At 41.0% G+C, this 23,258-nt stretch overlaps 1 protein-coding gene across 1 annotated transcript in view; it reads right to left on the bottom strand.

Moving 5' to 3' along the window:
- Window positions 1–4,095: 4,095 nt before the first annotated feature.
- The window catches only part of LOC310672904 (vomeronasal type-2 receptor 26-like), a gene marked incomplete at its 3' end in the record, with an annotated part of 64,950 nt that continues 45,787 nt past the window's right edge, over window positions 4,096–23,258 (bottom strand). The window contains exons 4-5 of the mRNA XM_083430557.1: window positions 5,442–5,568; window positions 4,096–5,009 (exon numbers count right to left, since the gene is read on the bottom strand). Coding sequence (XP_083286683.1) covers window positions 4,096–5,009; window positions 5,442–5,568 — 1,041 coding nt within the window. The remainder of the gene's footprint in view (window positions 5,010–5,441; window positions 5,569–23,258) is intronic.

Raw genomic sequence — 23,258 nt, 5'->3', positions numbered from 1 at the left:
CCAGAAACTAGATCCTATCTCTGGAAAACAGAAGCCCAAAATACGGAAAGGGTTCAGAAACAACCTCTTTGTTTGCAGGATACCAAGGGGCATCGGCAGAAACTAGATCCTATCTCTGGAAAACTGAAGCCCAAAATAGGGAAAGGGTTCAAAAATAACATCTTTGTTTGCAGGATGCCAAGGGGTCACTAGGTACTTGAATGCTGACTCTCAATCCCCAAATCTTCTTCTGAAGGCAATAGAGGGGCAATGGAGGGAGAAGGTTTAATCAGGCATGGCCAGAAACTAGATGCTGTCTCTGGAAAACAGCAATAAGTGGGAATGCAGACTGGGTAACATAAAGTCACTTACGTCTTAGCATTGTTTTTGGGATGCCATGAAAAGTTGATTGGATAAGGTATAAAACCATTTAGACATATGACCTGACTAATAAGGTAGTCTCCTGGCCTGTAATAATTCAACGGATCAATATTTCGGTTCAATGGGCATTTTGCTTTCAGCATCCTACTGGCTCCATGGGGCATTAGCAGCAGAAACAGCAGCAGCAGCAGAAATATCATCCTGGCTATGCCTGCAAGACTCATACACTCTTGTGACAGCAGTGACATTAGAAGCACACCTGGATTCCTACAGTAGCTTCAGAAGCAAAGGTAGAAAAAGTAACCTCCCACAGAAACAAGGCCTGCCAGCCCCAAATCTCTCAGGTCCGGCTTCTGATATTTATGACCTTGTTCTTCTTTCAGGCTTGTGACAATAAGTTATCTGATGCTGCCTGTGATTCTGATGTTTTGTTATTTGTGGACTCCAAGGCCATCGTTGGGGAAATCCCTGGTCTAGACAAAGAAATGACCATGATTTTGATAATTATAGGGTTAAGAAGGTCCACCTCCTCTGCAACTCCCTGGAATCGGTGTGTGACTCAATGGGCAGCTGCAGAGCCAGAGCAAAACATGTTTGTGAGAACTCAAAGATGGGACTCTCAATGTGGGCCCTGCTAACATGAGGAAACATTAACTTCAGTAAAGTCCAAGAATATAGAATAGCTAGCGTTATGATTAGTTGGGTCCAGGATCTGGGGCAAACTATTGATTTTGAAAGGTGGGAAAAACTGTGGACTAAATCAAATTTTCAGCATGTGTGTAAAGAAAATGTATTTAAGATGATGTACCGATGGTATATCACACCTGCCAAACTTGCTAAAATGTATAGAAATCAAGACAAAAAATGTTGGAAGTGTAAGGAGAAGAATTTCCTCCACATGTGGTGGACTTGCTCCAAGTGAAAGCCTTCTGGGATATAATATATAATGAGTTAAAAAGGGTTTTCAAATATAAGTTCAATAAAAAAACAGAGGCATTTTTATTAGGTTTAATTGGTGAAGAAATACATAAAAGAGAGGTAAACATGTTTATGTATGCCACAACGGCTGCAAGAACACTTCTGGCTCAGAAATGGAAGCAGCAGGAACTCCCAACACTGGAAGATTGGCAGGTCAAGGTGGTGGAATATGTAGAGATGGCCACGTTGATGGGGAAGATCCGGAATCAGTGTGACGCACTGTTTCAAAAGGACTGGAACAAATTTATATTTTATATGAAAGAAAATTGTAAACTTTTGAAAACGTTTGTAGGCCTGTATTGAAATGTTTTGTAATGTAAATATAAGGGACTGATTTACCGACAAGAAGGTGAAATATTATAATTTGACAAAGGGTAAATAAGTGATTATAGAAATGTGAAAAATATGGAAAGATATGTGGAAGTCAGAAAGAGGGAGGGAAGGATGTTGATGCTCTTTCAGAGTAATGTTATAGAAGTATGTAAAAAAATGTGAATATGATTTAAGTGGAAAATCTAATAAAAATTATTTAAAAGAAATAAATAAATAAATTATAGAATAGCCAAAGCAAAACGTGTTTGTGAGAACTCAAATATGTGACTCTCAATCCGGGCCCTGCTAAACTTGAGGAAACATTAACTTCAGTAAAGTCCAGGGAACTATAGAATAGCTATGATGGACCAAGACCAGCAAGGCAGGACATGATAGAGGTGTATAAAGTCCTGCATGGTGTGGATAATATGGATAGGAAAAGTTTTCCTCCTTCCCAGTAGTAATACTAGAAGTTTGGCCTTTAAGCGGGAATTTAAACCCGATGTGTCCTAGGCCCCAGTCCAACTCCCTGATCACTACACCACACTGCCTCAGAACTATAGATTCATCGGCATCCAATGGAGATCTCTAACACCGAGATAAGCCATGAGAAAATCACATGAGCTAATAGAAGTTCGGATTCATGAGACAGATAAAAGCATATTTTATAATCAAAACAGCAACAACTATTTTAATATTTATACCCCACCCACAACAAGAGCTGTTTGAAGAATTGCTGTGTCGTCTGATATGTTCACCCACAACTTAACACATATACCCAGAACAAATTTAGTTGGTCTCTAAGATGCTACTGGACATTTTTTAAAAATTTATTTATTTCAACTGCTTCAGACCAACATGGCTACCTACCTGAATGCAGTAGTCCAAGTGGGAGATAACTAGAGCATGCACTACTCTGGCAAGACAGTCTGTGGGTATGTAGGGTCTCAGATGGCCTACCAGATGCAGCTCAATCCGTTGGCCACCATACATCCTTCAACCATCTCCAGATACTCACAGGACCTAGTTACTCACACAGGACCTGGTGACCTAGTTGCAGGAGTTTATTGGCCAGTGACGTTACCCTGGATGAATGCAGATGTATCATTGTGACATCAGTGTATGATGTCACAGACAGAATGAGCTTCAAACACCAGCAAAGTGAGAGGCAGTTAACAGTCAGACCCAGGCTTAATTCTTTGGGTATTCGTGGCAGATGATGAAAAGGTAAAACATGGGGGCTATGGTATCTTTTACCAAAGGTTACAGCCGGATCAAGCACTTAAAAGATCTTGGTGCCTCCATGTGTATCTAATTCAGGAAATAAACGCTAATAAACTGTGAAATAAAGATTGATTTTTCAAAATGAAGCAGAACCTACAGCAAGGTGGAAAATAACATTTATAGATCAGGGTAAATCCAGCAATGAAAAATTTCTGAGGTGCCCCTCTTCCATTGAGGCCCTGAGCATGTGCTTATTTTGCTTAATGCTTAATTCAGCCCTATTCTGGATTAGGGCTACTTGGGTTTTGGGGCAGATTCTTGAAGAAGTGGAACCTTCTGAAGTGACTCTCACTGCTTGCAAAAGAGGTTTTCAGCTGTTGAGGTTCCATTGCTCTTTGAACCACAATTCAACATTTAAAGACAATATGGATTTACACAAGTGCAGGTAAGTGAAATGGACATCTTCAGTAGCAAGTCCATCAGATTATAAAACAGATAGGACTGTAGGGCCCCTCCATCCTTGTTATACATTCACTTTCATCATTCATTACTTCCTTTCACAATTTTTGTTTTTATTCATGCTTCTTTGATTCCATGCATAACAAGGTCTGAACCCAGATTGAAATGGGTCAAGTGTTTGACTTCAGGTGGTCCCATCCATGTGGTCTCCCAACCGTTGCCCTGCATGACTTATTAAAGCTTGCAATGGGGGTATGAGTTTGAGGATCCAGGAGTTGTCAATGCATCCTCATGGAAGATGGTAGTCCTAGTTGTCTTGAAAAATTGGTGGCTTGATCACTCCTGAATATTTCCAAAATGAGCCTATTGACTTATGACGACTACTGCTAACAGGTCAAATATTACCGCAAGTTCATGTCAGCCTATTCAAGATTCACTACACCCCTCACGGATTGCTTGAGGGGCAAGAAGCTGTTCCAGTTGACAGCTGAGGCGCAACAGGCATTTGAGCATCTCAAAACCTTGTTCTCCTCAGAGGTGAACCCAGCTCATGCAGACCCCCACAGGGTGTGTGTCAAATAAACAGACGCCTTTGACAGAGCGGTTGGTGCTGCGCTGTTAAAGGAAGACCAAGATGACCAAAGTCTTTATACTTTCCTGGGCAACCAGCTGTAAATTAACAGCATCCTGACAGCAGTGTTTGGTCCACGTTAACAACATTGTATTTTATGGGAAGCCAAGAATCTTCAAAGAAGCTAAGAATTAGAAACTACCATCTTCACATTTTGTAGTTAGATGTGCCTTTGTGTTCAGATCAGGCCTGAGGATGATAATGTAGCACTTGGGAAGGAAGATGCAGCCCAGAAGCCCAGCACTAGAGGCCAACATAGAGAAGACCTGCACAGCTACCATGAACTTCCCTTTTGTGCTCAGGTAGGTGGGAACAAAGGACACCCAAACACTGCAGAAGACCAGCATGCTGAAGGTGATCAGCTTGGCTTCATTGAATGACCCGGGAAGCTTTCTGGCTAGAAAAGCCACCGTGAAGCAGATGGCAGCCAAGAAGCCCATGTAGCCAAGGACAGTGTAGAACATGGCAACAGATCCTTCATTGCATAGAAGGATGATCTCTCTAGCTTGGGAGTGCATGTCGGAGTCTGGGAAGGGTGGGGAGATTCTCAGCCAGATGCTGCAGATGACAATTTGGATACCGGAACAGGAAAGGACAATGGAGTTGGCCAGACTCTTCCCCAGCCATCTCCTCACCTTGTTCCCTGGCTTTGTGGCCAGGAAGGCCAGCACCACCGTGATGGTTTTTGCCAAAACAGAAGAGACAGCAACTGAGAAGATGATGCTGAAGGCTGTTTGTCGGAGAAGGCAGGTTGCTCTTCTTGGCTGGCCGATGAAGAGGAAGGAGGACAAAAAGGAAAGCAGGAGGGAGCTGAGGAGTATGTAGGATAAGTCCCGATTGTTAGCTTTGACTATGGGAGTTTCCTTGTATTTAATGAAGATTCCTTTCACAATGCCGGTGGTCAAGGACAAGAAGAGAGCAAAGGAAACCAGCACAATCCCCAAGGGTTCTTCATAAGTGAGAAATGTTATAATCTTGGGGACACATTTGTCTTGCGCTTGATTTGCATGCTGATCTTCTGGGCATCTGGTGCAATGCTTTGCATCTGAAGAGAAGAAGAATGACTTCAGAATGACTAACCAAATTTTTACATCCATACCTGTCTGTTTTCTGCCATGGTGATGGAGTGTGCGTTTGAGGTGTCAGGAAAATACAGTCTTTAGCAAGGTGTGCTGGGAAGAAAAAGGTAGAGAACAAGGAGGTGCCCATTTTGGCTAGGCTAGCTGAAGATTGGTTGGGAGAGATTTCTTTGACTCAAGTAAGCTGTACTGCTATGGCAAACAAGTCCCCCTTGATCATGTGCTAAGATCTGGACTTCCTCCATGCAGACTGAAGGTGTAAATATACAAATAAATCATATTTCTTAAAGCTACAGCAGTCTCCCCTGAGTCTTCATTTTTCCAAAGGAGCACGAACCGTGGGTGACCCCTGGAACCCCCTGAAATCTTGCCTCTCCCTTTCCTCTGGAGTCACCCACCTTCCTCAATGGAGATTGTCCCTTCCGCACAAGGAGCACAATCATAGCAGCAAACGGGCTCCCCTTCTTTAGTCACTCTGGCATATCCAGGGGGACAGCTTTCAGTGCATCTTGAATGAGGCACAACCTAAAAACCAGGAGAAGGAGCACCCAAGGAGATCAGCATAAATTACAGACAACATCTGACGGCCCTGGCTAAAAATATGCTCAAATAAAAATCATTTTTATAATACTGAGACCAGGTTAGAAAGCTTTAAAATGGGAGTGAGACCCTTTCAAATTTGGTAGAACTGTGGAGAACTCATTTTCTTTTTGACATAAAATTTCATTTTTAATTATTGAACACAAATATTGTTGAACACAAAGGGTTAAACAACCTATGGCCTTTTAAACTGTATTTGAGATTTATTGTTCTTTTTTGTCACTGTGAAAAGGTTGCCATATTTCGGACAAAGTTGTTGAGCTTTATTTTTTCCCTTTCTAAATGTTTTTTGGCTTTTCTTTGAATTTTTAATCATTTTTTTTTTAAAAAATCACTCTGCTTGTCATACATTTGGGTTTTCCAGGACATTTTGCTGTTTCACCAAAAAGCTGTGTCTGGGTGCCATTTCTGCAGCCCATTCCCGGATGTGTCGAAGACAACCCGGAGGAACGGCAGCCGTACACTATGAAGCGTATTGTTGTGCTTTTATAAGCAGTTGCCGTTATTGGGCAGCTGATAAAGGCCACATGGCAGTTAGGCCCACACTGCCAACTTTTGGCCTTGTTCATCCGCTCGGAGGGATAGATGAAAATGCCAGCTTAAGAGCAGCCTCTCCTCTCTTTGCCCCTCTCATTTCTGAATTGCTATGAAAAAAAGAGAGGGGAAAACAGAGAAGGAAAACAGCTGTGCTCTACACAATCAGGAGTGGGTCTCACTCTGCACAGGGCCCACTTAGGGTTAAACTGAAAATGGCCCCTATCAGAAAATTATTAGAACTTAACAGATGCCGCAGCAAAGGAACCAGAGCCAGTTGTGCCATAGTGGTTAGAGGGGTGTAAGAGAACCCAGGAGACTAAGGTTCAATTCCCAGGTAGCCATGAAGCTCCATAGAACAAAGGTGGGATATGTTAGGGTGTGAAACCTAAGACGCTGGCAAATTAGCAATGTCATGTGACTTTAAGTAGTCAAGCTCGTTAAGTTGTTAAGTTGCTCAGTATATAAAGAGTGTTTGTTTTCTCTGCCTTTGGGGGCGTGCTGGACGTGAAGCAAAATGTGTGAAAGCTCCGGAGGTGTTTCTGTTATCTTTCTGCAATAAACCTGTCTTTGGAAAGACAGGCTTCCCTGTGTCCTTATTTCTTTTGCTGCTGAGACTTTTGAAGCTTGTACTGCAATAAGAATCTCTGCACTGGACTTAATTAATACTCTGCAAAGAAAGCTGTTGCTGGTGGCGCAGCGGAAGCGCTTACTGGACCAGTACACAGACTCTCTTAGGTTATGGATCCTTCTACGTTTCTACAGCTGTATTGTGTGCAGAGAAAGTGAAAGCAGCTTTCGGATGAGAGAAGACCGGCTTGGTCATAAATCCAGCTCTTAAAGGAACTGAGAGGCTGGAGGCGTCTGAAAAGTGAGTAAAACAAATCCCAAGGGGAAAGAGAAGCAAGGGCACACAGAGGGAGTAGCAGCAGACCCCAAGAATGGCAGTGGAAAATTTCCAGGTTCCCTTTACAAAGTTGAACTCTGCTAATTACGTGCAGTGGTCTAAGAGGGCTCAAGTCTGGTTGGAAGCCAAAGAAGTGTGGGCTGACTATGTCCAGAGGCGAAAGCCGTTTGTGGCTGTTGCAGCAGATGCCACAGCAGAGCAACAGGCTGCTGCACATGCTCAGAACAGGGAACATGATAAAATGGACACTAAAGCTAGATGCATGTTGATGGTATCGATAGACGATTCCCAATTACCTCATGTGGAAAATTTAAGGTCTGCATTTGAAATTTGGGAAGCTCTTAGGCGAATCCACCATAGAGCCACGCCCGGAGAGAAGGTGAACTTTATACGTGCTTTGTATGAGTTGAAACTGAAGCCAGGGGATAGTGTGGTTGAACACACGTCACAGATGACTGAGTATTTCAACCAACTGTCATCTCTAGGTGTGAATTTTCCTGAAAATATTAAAGTTTATACTCTGCTTAGCAGCCTGCATGCAGGGTTTGAAAACTTAGTACTAACTTTACAAGTTTTGCCAGAGGACCAGCTGAATATGAATTATGTGACTGGTAGATTGTGTGAGCAAGAATATCAACATCATCGAAAACGTATTGATAATTCAAATACCCCAAGGGTTGGATGTTCAGATAATTCCCAGCGTGAGGGAACTAGCAGGCAGAGCTGTAAGGAAGCCTCACAAGTGTCTGCTATGGCCAGCAAGTCATGTTTTCGATGTGGCAGCAGGTTTCATTTGATAGCAAAGTGTCCAGAAAAGCAACAGGAATTTCAACAGTCCAAGGCCAGTTTCCGGAGCTACAGGGGAAGACGACGTGAGAACTACAAGAATCAACGATCCAGAGGGGGAGCAGGTGCTGATAAGGGACTATCTGCAATGGCAGCACAACGGAGTCCTAAAAGGAGCCAACAAACCTTGAAGTGGATAATTGACAGTGGAGCAAGTCACAGTTTAGTTCCAGCGACATCTAGTGGCAGCTTGATGAACTGCAAGACATTGCCAGTTGCAAAAACCGTGACTATAGCAGACAATAGTAAACGAGAAATGAACCTTAAAGGCACAGTTTATGTTAACTGTTTGCAAACTAACCTTCCTGTTTTTGTTCTTCCAGGAATGAAGAATGGACTTTTGAGTGTGTCATGCCTGGTAAAAAGTGGTTTTAAGGTTGAGTTTGAAAATGATGTGTGCATCATTTCGAAACAGAGGAAGGAGCTAGTTAAAATTCCCTGTGAGGATGGGCTTTTGGTTTGGATGAAGAGCAGTTAGCAGCAGGTAGATGTTCAACAGGTGAAGCGCAAGCTAAGTGTGTAAATAAGGCTCCTCATACAGGTTGTGTACATCTACTACACAGAAGGTTAGCTCATATATGCTTTAAGTATGTAAGCAAGATGCCAGATTTAGCTGAGGAGTGTAACATTAAACCCTGTCCAAATTTTCTGGATTGTTGTGCTTGTAAACATGCTAAGGTTAAGACATGTAACTATCCTAGATCTGATAGAGTAAGCAAGAAACCCTTTGAACTTGTGCACACAGATGTGTGTGGCCCTATGCCAGCCAAATCGCTTGGAGGTGCGAGATTTATGCAAATTTTGGTGGATGATTTTTCAAGAGCTAGTTGGGTTTTCTTTCTGAAAGAAAAATCACAAGCAGCTTCCATCCTGATGGATTGGATTGAAGAAGTCGAATGTAAATTTGACACCAGGGTACGTAAAATACAATCAGATCGTGGTGGGGAATATGTGAACCACACGCTGGAGACGTGGTTAAAAAGGAAAGGTATAGTTCATAGACTTACCAATCCCTATTCACCACAGGAGAATGCAGTTGCCGAAAGAAAATTTCGAACATTACAGGAAGCCATTGCTGCTTTGCTGTTTGATTCTGGACTTCCACAGCGTTTTTGGGCTGAGGCTGCACTGTATGCGAATTATACTTTTAACAGAGTGTACAATAGCACAGTAGGCAACACTCCTTACTTCATGCTATTTGGAAAAAAACCAAAAATTGATCATCTAAGAGTTTTTGGATGTCGTGCTTATGTGCTGGTGCCTAGGGCACAACGTAGGAAAGGCGATCCTAGGTCTAAAGAAATGTTTTTCTGTGGTTATCAAGCAAACACAAAAGGTTGGAGATTTGTGAATGTAGAAGGCAATCAAACGAAAATCACAATCAGCAGAAGTGCGGAATTTTGTGAACAGGATGGTTGGAATAGAATTCATGGAAATCCTGACATACTATTTGATGTGGTGGACAGTAACAATGAAACTCAGGCCTCAGGGCAGGTATTAGTTCCAGAACAGGCTGAGGAATTTGAGTCTGAGGACAAGGGTGAGAAATCGCCTAGTTCACCCAAGTCTGTAAAGTCAGAATCTTCTAGCTCTAAAAGTTCACCTGTACAGCAAGAGAGACGTGTAAAGTCAGAATCAGAAAGTTCTTCAACTACTAGTGACAAACAGGTGACGACTAGTGATTCTGAGTCAGAGGGGGAAACTGAAGGAACATCGCAGGAACTGCCAAGGCGTTCCAAGCGTACCAACAAAGGTAAACCTCCTGAAAGGTACCAAGCTATTAGTGTTTGGGCTGGTTTGGCAAATTGCGAACCTGAAAGTTTTGAGGAAGTTGAGCAATTACCCCAAGAGGAGGCCAGTAGGTGGCGTGAGGCCATGCAAAAGGAGTTGAATTCTATGAAAGAACTGGGTGTGTTTTCCATCACCAAACTGCCAGAAGGTACCAAGGCAGTAAGTTGTAGGTGGGTGTACAGGATAAAGACAACAGCGATGGGGAAACCAGAGTACAAAGCAAGACTTGTAGCTCGAGGTTTTACACAAAGGAAGGGGTTACATTATTCCGAAGTCTATGCACCCACTTCGAGGAGTGAAACCCTACGGGCACTATTAGCAGCTGCTGCTCAGAAAGGGTTTAAAGTGAATCAATTTGATGTCTCTACAGCTTATCTTCATTCAGACTTGGCTGAAGAGCTCTATATGGAGCTACCGCCAGGATTGAAAGTTGGTAAATCAAATCAGGTATGGAAACTACATAAATCTATTTATGGACTCAAGCAATCTGCTCATAATTGGAATGAGTGTTTGAATGACGTTTTGGTAGGCATTGGTTTTAGCAGGAGCAAGGCTGACAATTGCTTATATTTCAGAGGTTCAGGAGATGCTCAAGAATCTTTGCTTGTTTATGTAGATGACCTGATTTATACTTCAAAGACACAAGAACAAGTAAAAAAACTAGCCAAAGAGTTAAATAAACACTTCAAAGTTAAGAATCTTGGTGATGTGAAGGTCTATCTTGGTGTTCAGATAGATAGGACCAAAAATGGCAGTTTTCTACTGAATCAAAAAGGCAAGATATTGCAAATGTTGAAAAAGTTTGGCATGACGGAGTGTGCAGGTGTTAGAACACCAATGGAAATGGGTTTTGTAAAAGACAATGAGTTCAAGGATAGTGCTGAATTCAAGCGTGCTGAAATCTTTCAGTCAGCACTGGGAAGCTTACTTCATCTTTCGCAATGGAGTAGACCAGATATTGCTTACGCTGTTAACTTACTCAGCAGAGAAGCTCCAAAACCTAGTGTAAATGCATGGAAAGGAATTCAAAGAGTGTTAAGATATTTACAATACACCAAAGATTTTTGCCTTGAATTATCTTCGGAAGGACAAGCACAGATTACCTGTTGGGCAGATAGTGATTGGGCAAATTTAAAAGATAGAAAATCAGTGTCTGGCTGTGTAATAAAATTTGGTAACTCTCTGATTGGGTGGAGATCCAAGAAACAGAACCTGATTGCTTTGTCATCAACAGAAGCTGAATTCTGTGCCTTATCTGAGTTATGTAGAGATCTAGAATTTTACAAATGCTTGGCACAAGAGATGTATGAAAAGGCCATCACTCCAATCACTGTATGGGGTGATAATCAACCGTGTCTTAAGTTAGCACAAAATGGGCAGTTTAAAGGTCGTACAAAACATTTGGATATCCGTTTTCAAAATGTTTGTCAAACGGTAAAAGCAGGAATTGTTAAATTAAATTACTGTCCCAGTCATGAAAATCAAGCTGATGGTTTTACAAAACCGCTTGGGTTTCAGCGGCATGAAAACTTTTGTGAAGAAATGGGTCTGAAGTAATTTTGTTTTTGTATTGCCAGCGAGAGGGGGTGTTAGGGTGTGAAACCTAAGACGCTGGCAAATTAGCAATGTCATGTGACTTTAAGTAGTCAAGCTCGTTAAGTTGTTAAGTTGCTCAGTATATAAAGAGTGTTTGTTTTCTCTGCCTTTGGGGGCGTGCTGGACGTGAAGCAAAATGTGTGAAAGCTCCGGAGGTGTTTCTGTTATCTTTCTGCAATAAACCTGTCTTTGGAAAGACAGGCTTCCCTGTGTCCTTATTTCTTTTGCTGCTGAGACTTTTGAAGCTTGTACTGCAATAAGAATCTCTGCACTGGACTTAATTAATACTCTGCAAAGAAAGCTGTTGCTGGTGGCGCAGCGGAAGCGCTTACTGGACCAGTACACAGACTCTCTTAGGATATAAGTGCAACAAATAAACAGATAAATGCAATGACCTTGCTGAAGTTCCCAGGCCACATAATGGCTTCCGGTTTAATGGAGAATTTTATGCCGGAGGATGCCTGTCCCTTGATGCTCCCAACTTTCCTTCTGCTGTGAGATCTATTGGGAAATACGACCCAGTTCACGATATCAAAGTTGGCAGTCAGCTCCCCATTCTGATCAGAATACATCCCTCCTATGGATGAATTGGAAAGCCAAATTTCTTTCAAGAAAGTGTGAAGCTAGAATGGCAGAGAAAACACCAGCTTTAGAAAACATGATATGTGGATTGTGTGAGAAAACAGTAGACTTGTGTGCAAACTCCATAAGAGATGAGAGTAAAGTATGTTTAAGCAAAATAATTGCAAGATGTTTCCTGGGTATATGATTGAGCAAAGCTTTTCATGAGTTTGGATATTTTGTGGGGCATATTCTTGTTTTTCTTAGATAATTGAGTAAGATTCCAGACATCTTACCAGTTTTGAGAGAATGGTCCTAAATCAAGGACATTGAGGCAGAGGCCTTGGGTCAGCTAAAGATAACAACCTTTTGGTCATTACAACTGGTCCTTTATCAGGTTATAAATTCACAGGACATATGACTCAAATAAACACATATAGAGGACACATCCTAACAAGCACTTGGGAACTGTAGAAAGCTAACATGCCTTTTAATTGGCTTCAACCTATCCTATTGTGATTTCAACTTTCTGTGTTTTAAATAAGGGTTTTCTTTAGTGAATTTCTTTTCATTTTAACTTTTTTGTAAAGTGGTTTGAGGTTTTTTTCAGGAGTCAAGCAATATGTATATAAATGTTATGAACTAAATATAGTAATTAATTAATTAATTAATTAATTAAGCGTTATGTAAGATAATGCTCCTTAACAATTTTTCATAGCTTATTTTGTGCTTTGAAAGATTCCCCCTAAATTTCCCAAATTATCTTTTTTAAAAATAATTTTAATCACTTCCAAAGTATCTTAGGACCACAAAAATAGATGAATAATTTAAAAAAACTTATTAACATGTCCTACTAAAGACAGGGCATAAGAAATCTAAACATATTTAATAATAACAATGAAGTAAACTACAAAGAATATAAAATCTGAAACGGATTTCAGAAGGTATTTACAAAACAGGGGAGAGGACAGACCTGCCATGGCTGCAACTTTTGAAGTTCTAATCTGTTTCCTCCACCCGCCATTAACATCCATTTGAATCTGGATGAATATGAGGCATTTAAGGCTTGGGCCACAAACTGGACGCCGTAGTAAGTGCTGTAGCGGTCTTCAGACCAGATTGCCTCCATCTCCTCCTTGGACAAACTTTCCTGTTGTTCTATTTCTGTTGATCTTGTCCAGCCCTCCACGGACAGCACATTGCTTGAACATGTACAACTGAATACTCTTTTGAAAAACTGTGCAGCTGCAGCTCTAGCTTCAAATGAAAGTCGAGTATAGTAGCCATGTTCTGTCCGTTTTTCGGTATTCATTACAAAGGACAATGAACCTTGGGCAGGCTGGAAGTTATCTGTGCCACCAAACAACATCACATCAATGTCCAGAAGATCTGTCGTGATCCAGACTATCCCCTGAGATTTCCTGACTTCATGAATTCTTTGTAACATCATGATTGGACGAATTCTGTGCTCAGAGTCCCCATAATAAACAAACACCTTGACTTGTCTCAAATCAGATGGTTTACAATGTAAGGAGGACATTTGATCCAGGGTTGAAATATGAAATTTCTCCAGGAAAGCAACACAAATCCCACTGCGCATCAGCAGAGGTGTGAAAACACTCAGGAACCTTCCTCCATTTTCATTGTCTGGAACAAAGAGACCGATCCACGTCCACCCGAAATGTAGCAACAACTTGATAATTCCCATGTACTGGGTTTCTTCTTTGGGGACCATCCGGTAGACAAAAGGGAACTGGGTTTTGTCATTCAGATCCTGAGCAGCAGAGCCAAAACTGATCTAGTAAGAATAGGATTGGTGTCATGTTTTCAGAAATACACACGAAGGGTCCCATCACATGATCAGGCCAAAGGCTCATCTAACCAGATGCTAACCAGGTGCTTCTGCATGTATGCCATGCCTTTGATGGAGGAATCATGTTCAGAAGAGGACCTGGAGTTTACAGAGAAGGAAGTGGCTCCAATGGACCCTGGGGCAGAGCAGGGCATCTGGGCCTTGTGGGGTCATGGCACCCCGACCTCTTCCTAGAGTCACAATGGGGCACTACACAGAATGAGAGGCAGAAGCTAAGCAGCTGCACAGTTTGGAGGAGTGCAAGTACTTAAACTTCTGTGTTCATTTAGCTGTCAGACATCTGAGAAACAAGAAACTCATTAGGAGCCAGGGGCTACTTTCAACCACATCTTCTTATTGACAAACCGGGGAGGGAGTTAGGAAGTGGCTGAGGGTTTTCTAACTCGCTTTCCACTTTCTTGCAATGTGATTTCCCCCTTTGGTCTCTTTTTTTGGGTGCTACTCTTTTGCGCTCCCTGGAAAATTTGGCCCTTAAGATATTGCTGAAGTAAAACCTCCATCTGTCCATACAAGCATGCTAATGGCCAGATAGTTGGCTTTGCAGTTAAGAAACTTCTGGGTGCATGAAGGGGTTCGTCACCACTGCTGGAGAGACAGCAAAGAGGAATTAAACACAATTGATATCTTTCCTTCCAATTCCTACCTGCGGCATTTTGTAGATGCCTAACATGCTTGAAATTTGGTGGGAGATTTCAGAAGCTGCTTCAAAAACAGCCAACACGTTATTCTGTCTTCCACAGTTGTAGTTTGGAATACTGTCTAGCATGGCATCGGCAGTTGTCCTGACATCAAAAGCGGCCTCATATAGATGCTATAGCCCAGGGTGACATTGGCTAAATGCTTAAGATACCGGGTGATCTCTTGGGTTGCAAACAAGATGGAAAGGAATGCTGTGGTGTCCCATGCTGACCAACTGCAAATAAATGAATACACGAAAAATCGTTTTAGCTTCCCATTCCCCATTAAATGAAAACAACTTGCAACATTCCTTGCTCTATAAGAACAGAAGAAGAGCTTGCTGGTTTTATATCTATTGGGGCAAACTCTGCAGCTAGGAAGGAGCAGAATCTTTGTCAGGAACTACTTAGAGGTTCCATGAAGGATCCATGTGTCCATGTGTCGACCACAGCAAACTATGGCAAGTTCTTAAAGAAATGGGAGTGCCTGATCACCTCATCTGTCTCCTGAGAAATCTCTATGTGGGACAAGAAGCTACAGTTAGAACTGGATATGGAACAACTGATTGGTTCAAAATTGGGAAAGGAGTACGACAAGGCTGTATTTTGTCTCCCTGCTTATTTAACTTATATGCAGAATTCATCATGTGAAAGGCTGGGCTGGATGAATCCCTTGCCGGAATTAAGATTGCTGGAAGAAATATCAACAACCTCAGATATGCAGATGACACAACCTTGATGGCAGAAAGTGAGGAGGAATTAAAGAACCTTTTATCGAGGGTGAAAGAGGAGAGCGCAAAATATGGTCTGAAGCTCAACATCAAAAAAACGAAGATCATGGCCACTGGTCCCATCACCTCCTGGCAAATAGAAGGGGAAGAAATGGAGGCAGTGAGAGATTTTACTTTCTTGGGCTCCATGATCACTGCAGATGGTGACAGAAGCCACGAAATTAAGAGACGCCTGCTTCTTGGGAGGAAAGCAATGACAAACCTAGACAGCATTTTAAAAAGTAGAGACATCACCTTGCCAACAAAGGTCCGTACAGTAAAAGCTATGGTTTTCCCAGTAGTGATGTATGGAAGTGAGAGCTGGACCATAAAGAAGGCTGATCGCCGAAGAATTGACGCTTTTGAATTATGGTGCTGGAGGAGACTCTTGAGAGTCCCATGGACTGCAAGAAGATCAAACACATCCATTCTTAAGGAAATCAGCCCTGAGTGCTCACTGGAAGGACAGATCCTGAAGTTGTGGCTCCAATACTTTGGCCACCTCATGAGAAGAGAAGACTCCCTGGAAAAGACCCTGATGCTGGGAAAGATGGAGGGCACAAGGAGAAGGGGACGACAGAGGACGAGATGGTTAGACAGTGTTCTCGAAGTTACAAACATGAGTCTGACCAAACTGCGGGAGGCAGTGGAAGACAGGAGTGCCTGGCGTGCTCTGGTCCATGGGGTCACAAAGAGTCGGACACGACTGAACGACTAAACAGCAACAACAACAACACTTAGAGGATGAGAAGATATGAAAGAGAGAAATGTCCTCTCTTGGGCTACCCACCTTAACTTCTGAGGGTGGTGGAACGACTTGGTAAGGTTCCTATACTGATTTGAACGTTTCAAAGAGTTTGAAGGGAAGGAGGTGGTATCCTTACATTCCGATTTTTACACATTCTTTGATCCGCAAATGCAAGATTGCACCGTGGATTTAGAACTTATTTAAGATATGTTGTAATCCAAATACACCCAACACCACCAGGGACATTTAATTTAGACAGTTCTGTTGGGAATAAAGGAATAGAGGAAGCTGTCAAAGCTGTTAATACTTGACTAGTAAGAAACACCCTTTCCCCACAAAAATACATAATGATACATGAGATGATCAACTGTGCTTTAACTGCATTAATGAAACTGAAGTCCAAAATACGGAAAGGGTTCAGAAACAACAAACTAGGTCCTATCTCTGAATTGAATTAAGAGGGGCAATGGAGGGAGAAGGTTTAATCAGGCATGGCCAGAAACTAGATGCTGTCTCTGGAAAACAGCAATAAGTGTGAATGCAGACTGGGTAACATAAAGTCACTTACGTCTTAGCAGTGTTTTTGGGATGCCATGAAAAGTTGATTGGGTAAGTTATAAAACCATTTGGACATATGGCCTGACTAATAAGGTAGTCTCCTGGCCTGTAATAATTCAACGGATCAGTTCCTATATATCGGTTCAATGGGCATTTTGCTTTCAGCATCCTACTGGCTCTATGGGGCATTAGCAGCAGAAACAGCAGCAGCAGAAATATCATCCTGGCTATGCCTGCAAGACTCATACACTCTTGTGACAGCAGTCACATTAGAAGCACAGCTGGAGTCCTACAGTAGCTTCAGAAGCAAAGGTAGAAAAAGTAACCTCCCACAGAAACAAGCCCTGCCAGCCCCAAATCTCTCAGGCCAGGCTTCTGATATTTATGACCCTGTTCTTCTTTCAGGCTTGTGACAATAAGTTATCTGATGCTGCCTGTGATTCTGATGTTTTGTTATCTGTGGACTCCAAGGCCATCGTTGGGGAAGTCCCTGGACTAGATAAACAAATCACCATGATTTTGATAATTATAGGGTTAAGAAGGTCCACCTCCTCTGCAACTCCCTGGAATCGATGTGTGACTCAATGGGCAGCTGCAGAGCCAGAGCAAAACATGTTTGTGAGAACTCAAAGATGGGGCTCTCAATCTGGGCCCTGCTCAACTTGAGGAAACTTTAACTTCAGTAAAGTCCAAGAAACTATAGCATATCTAGCGTTATGATTAGTTGGGTCCAGGATCTGGGGCACATTATTGATTTTGAAAGGTGGGAAAAACTGTGAACTAAATCAAATTTGCAGCATGTATGTCACTCAAAGAAAATGTATTTAAGATGATGTACCGATGGTATATCACACCTGCCAAACCTGCTAAAATGTATAGAAATCAAGACAAAAAATGTTGGAAGTGTAAGGAGAAGAATTTCCTCCATATGTGGTGGACTTGCTCCAAGTGAAAGCCTTCTGGGATATAATATATAATGAGTTAAAAAAGGTTTTGAAATATAAGTTCAATAAAAAACAGAGGCATTTTTATTAGGTTTAATTGGTGAAGAAATACATAAAAGAGAGGTAAACATGTTTATGTATGCCACAACAGCTGCGAGAACACTTCTGGCTCAGAAATGGAAGCAGCAGGAACTCCCAACACTGGAAGATTGGCAGGTCAAGGTGATGGAATATGTAGAGATGGCCATGTTGACGGGAAGATCTGGAATCAGTGTGACGCACTGTTTCAAAAGGACTGGAACAAATTTATATTTTATATGAAAGAAAATTGTAAACTTTTGAAAATGTTTGTAGGCCTGAATTGAACTGTTTTGTAATGTAAATATAAGGAACAGGTTTACCGACAAGAAGGTGAAATATTATAATTTGACAAAGGGTAAATAAGTGATTATAGAAATGTGAAAAATATGGAAAGATATGTGGAAGTCAGAAAGAGGGAGGGAAGAATGTTGATGCTCTTACAGAGTAATATATTAAGTTATAGAAATATGTAAAAAAATGTGAATATGATTTAAGTGGAAAATCTAATAAAAATTATTTAAAAGAAAGAAACTATAGAATATCCAAAGGAACCAGATGGATTCACCGCAGGATACTATAAAGAAATGAAATCTATTGTACTAACGCCGTTGAAGGAAGTCATGAACAACATTTTAAAAGAAAGAGACATCCCAGAAACTTGGAAAGAAGCATTTATTACATTTCTACCAAAACAGGACTCAGACTTAACCCAAGTTAAAAATTACAGACCGATATCATTGTTGAACACAGATTATAAAATATTTGCAGGAATACTTGCGAAGAGATTGAAAAGAATACTACAAGACTATATTCACAAAGATCAAGCTGGTTTCCTTCCAGGCAGGCAGATGAAAGATAACATAAGAAATGTAATTAACATAATAGAATACCTGTCTGTCAGGACTGAGAAACAAGCTATGATGATGTTCGTAGATGCAGAAAAGGCTTTTGATAATATAGCTTGGGACTTTATGTTGAGAAATCTAGAACATATGGAAATTGGTGAAGAGTTCTTTAATGGAATCAAGGCAATTTATACAGAACAGAGAGCTAAGCTCATAATAAACAATGCTATTACAGAAGAATTGAAAATCTCTAAAGGAACAAGACAAGGATGTCCACTTTCGCCATTATTATTTATAACGGTGTTAGAGGTCCTTCTGAATTCAATAAGACAAAATGAAAATATAAAAGGGGTAATGATAGGACAAAATGAATATAAAATCAAAGCATTTGCAGATGACCTGGTGGTAACAATAGAAGAACCAACAATTACGGCTAAAGAAGTTATAGAGGAAATGGATAAGTTCGGAGAAGTGGCAGGCTTCAAGTTAAACAAGAAAAAAACTAAAATGATTGTAAAGAATATGGACCAAAGTGCAATCGAATCAATGCAACAACAAATTGAAATAGAGGCGGTCAAAAAGGTGAAATATTTGGGAATATGGCTAACTCCGAAAAATATTGATTTATTTCAAAATAATTATGTACCAGTGTGGAATGCAATTAAGAAGGACCTGGAAGTGTGGGGAAGAATGAAATTCTCATTTTGGGGAAGAATATCTACAATTAAGATGAACGTGTTGCCAAGAATGTTGTTTCTGTTCCAGACTATCCCTATAATTAAGGGGACTAGTCTGTTTAAAGAATGGCAAAGAATGATTTCAAGATATATATGGCAGGGCAAAAAGCCGAGAATACAATTTAAACTTTTAACAGATACAAGACAAAGAGGAGGCTTTGCCCTGCCTGATTTGAAATTATACTATGAGGCGTCATGTCTTTGCTGGTTGAAAGAATGGATAAAATTAGAGAACAAGGAACTGTTAGACTTAGAAGGATATGATAACAGATTTGGTTGGCACGCGTACTTGTGGAAAGATAAGAAAAAGGTACATAAAGGTTTTGGGGACCACATTTTCCGGGGTCCATTAATTGAAGTTTGGGATAGGTATAAAAACCTATTGGAACCTAAAGTACCACACTGGTTATCACCATTAGAGGTTATGAGTGTTAAGAGAACCAATATGAGAGGTGATTGGGCAACATACAGCCAATTGTTAGTGAAAGAAGGAGGAAAATGGAAAGTGAAACCATATGAACAAGTCAAAAAGCATGTATATGATTGGTTGCACTATTATCAGGTAAATGAAATGTTTAGGAAAAATGTAAGAGAATGGGGCTATGTAGATAAAGACTCAACATTCCAGTCAGAAATAGTAAACAAGGAGGCTAAAATTCTGTCAAAAATGTATAATCTGTTGTTAGAATGGAATCTAAAAGATGAAGAAGTAAAGTCGGTCATGATTCGTTGGGCCAGAGATTTTGGTTATAATATACAGTTGGAAGAGTGGGAAAAAATAAGGAAGGAGAACTTAAAATTTACAGTATGTATGGCATTGAAAGAGAATGTGATGAAAATGTTTTATAGGTGGTATATTACACCGGTAAAACTGGCAAAAATGTGTAAGACCTGTAATAAGTGTTGGAAATGTAAAGAAAATGAGGGTTCTTTTTATCATATGTGGTGGGAATGCAAGAGAGTGAAAGACTTCTGGGAAATGATATATAATGAGTTGAAGAAGATCTTGAGATATACTTTTATAAAGAAACCAGAGATCTTTCTGTTAGGTATCTTGGGAAAGGAAATTAAGAGAAAGGATAGTAAATTTCTCCAATATGCAGTGACTGCAGCAAGAGTGTTACTGGCACAAAAATGGAAACAACAGGAAATACCGACAATAGAAGATTGGAGGTCTAAGTTGTTAGACTATGCTGAACTGGACAAGATGACTGGAAAGATTAGATACTTAAGAGACCAAAAGTTTACAGAAAACTGGGGGAAATTTGTTAAGTATCTGGAGAGTATAAGTGATGGTCAAATAACGCTAGAAGGTTTTAAAAGAGCACTGTGAACATATGAGAGACATTGTCAAAAGGAAGGAGAGGGGAAAATATAACTAATGACAATGGTAAAAAAGGAAATGCGGAAATTAATAATGACTACGAAAGATTTACGGAAAAGCTGAAGGAAGTCCAAAATCAAAGACTTAGAAACTGAAATGTGAAATGTGAAAATAGTATATGTTTTGTTTGTTTTGTTTTGTTGTAAATTAATAAAAATTATTTATATATATAAAAAAAGAATATCCAAAGGAAAATATGTTTGTGAGAACTCAAAGATGTGACTCTCAATCCAGGCCCTGCTAAACTTGAGGAAACATTAACTTCAGTAAAGTCCAGGAAACTATAGAATAGCTATGATGGACCAAGACCAGCAAGGCAGGACATGATAAAGGTGTATAAAGTCCTGCATGGTGTGGATAATATGGATAGGAAAAGTTTTCCTCCTTCCCAGTAGTAATACTAGAAGTTTGGCCTTTAAGTGGGAATTTAAACCCTTGTGTCCTAGGCCCCTGTCCAACTCCCTGATCACTATACCACACTGCCTCAGAACTCTAGATTCATTGGCATCCAGTGGAGGTCTCTAACACAGAGATAAGCCATGAGATACTCACATGAGCTAATAGAAGTTCGGGTTCATGAGATAGCCCAATCAGCTGACTGGTCCATTGGATTTAGACAGTAGCAATAATATCTGGCTTTAGCTTAGTAATATAGTAGCAGCCAACTAGAGATTCAATTCAATTCAGCTTCCAATGAAGCTGAATGTTGGAAGAGTCAGGAGAGAGAAATCTGTTATAGACCTTGAAGACTGCTCTTTCCCTGGAAGAATTTCAATCATACATAGTTGGGTTGAGGAAGCCTATTAACATCAGTGTTATCTATGGGGTCCAGCATGTAAAGATCCATTATACATTCAAGAACAGTGTGTTTTACTGCAGGTGTTAGTGGAGTTTGGGGCAGATTCTTGAAGATGTGGAACCTTCTGAAGTGACTCTCACTGCTTGGAAATGAGGTTTTCAGCTGTTGAGGTTCTATTGCTCTTTGAACCACTGGGGGGAAAACATGATTGTTAAAACTCACTGATGGGCCTTTCAATCTATGTATGTGTAAAAGTTTCCTGTAATGCCAACAGTGCAATCCACAGTCAGCATTTAAAGACAATATTGATTTACACCAGTTCAATTCAGTGAAATGGACATCTTCATTAACAAGTCATTCAGATTATAAGATGGATAGGACTGTAGGGCCTCCCTATCCTTGTTATACATTCACTTTCATCATTCATTACTACTTCCTTTCACAATCTTATTGTGGTCCCATACATGTGATCTCCAAACCGTTGCCCTGCTTGATTTATTAAAGCTTGCCAAGAGGGTATCAGTGGGTGGATTGAGGAGTTTTCAATGCATCCTCATGGAAGAAGGTAGTCCTGGCTGTCTTGAAATATGTGGTGGCTTGATCTCTCCTGAATATTTCCAACATGAGCCTATTGACTTATGACGACTACTGCTAACAGGTCGCTAATACTGGTTGTTTTGGAAGCGTAGATGGTAGAGAGGTTTCTGGCAAGACATTTGTGAACATTGATTTTATGAATTTAGAGCTTCTGCAATTTTCCTGCCATAAACCAGGTGTCAGGGACTGGGCAGAGGAGGAAGGGTGTAGAACGTCTCCCCATCTTGACTCTTCCAGAGAAGAGGAAGACAGTATAGATTTATAACAGTGGTTTGTGGGAGGTCACAGCTCAGAGGCAAATGAGGGGAAAAGTTGGGAAATAATGGGAGACAAGGAGCAAGCGCCAGAAGTGGAGCAGCAGCTGGTTGATACAATGTCATTAGAAAGCAACTAAGACCCTCCATCTCCTAGAACCTGGCAAGCCTTAAAAGTAGGAGAGCAAAGAGCTCAAAGACAGAGGGCATGTAGCAGCACCCGTAGAAGTGACAAATGAGAATGTGGGAGAGACAAGGGTGGAAAGTCACTCGGGACAACGCCATTATCTAAGAGGCTGAGTTCTTTAGCCTCTCTCTGTAAAAATTGAAATAAAAAAGGACGGTAAGAAACTTTTCCTTTTCTTTATGCTTTCCTGGGCAACCACGCAGAAGCTGCTGACAGCATCCTGACAAATTGTCCCGAGTCAAGTTTAATTGGCGGTTAGGTCATAAATCATGACAGATGGCATAGCAGGAGCCACGGGGCAGCCAGCCAATACTGATAACCGAGAAGAACCATTTCAATGGCTTTTACAACAAAATTTATTGTTAAGATCACATATAGAACAATTAACCAGCACAATAAATAAAAAAAAAATGCAGAATTCGCAAGGATTTCTTGGGGTACCACCTCACACTTGAGGGGGTGCATATGGATCCTGCTAAGGTGCAGAGCGTAGTTTCGCGGCAGGAGCCCAAGGCAAAGAAAGACCTGCACAGGTTTTTAGCATTGGCCAAATTTTACCGCAAGTTCATGTCAGCCTATTCGAGATTCACTACACCCCTCACGGATTGCTTGAGGGGCAAGAAGCCGTTCCAGTTGACAGCTGAGGCGCAACAGGCATTTGAGCATCTCAAAACCTTGTTCTCCTCAGAGGTGTACCCAGCTCATGCAGACCCCCACAGGGTGTTGGTCAAATAAACAGACGCCTTTGACAGAGCGGTTGGTGCTGCGCTGTTAAAGGAAGACCAAGATGACCAAAGTCTTTATACTTTCCTGGGCAACCAGCTGTAAATTAACAGCATCCTGACAGCAGTGTTTGGTCCACGTTAACAACATTGTATTTTATGGGAAGCCAATAATCTTCAAAGAAGCTAAGAAAAACTAGCTTG

This window comes from Podarcis tiliguerta (genome assembly GCF_965153285.1).
Source record: "Podarcis tiliguerta genome assembly, chromosome: 2".
In the NCBI taxonomy this organism is placed as follows: domain Eukaryota; kingdom Metazoa; phylum Chordata; class Lepidosauria; order Squamata; family Lacertidae; genus Podarcis; species Podarcis tiliguerta.
The sequence above is the reverse complement of the archived record's forward strand: the minus strand, read 5'-3'. Positions and strand labels throughout refer to the sequence as shown.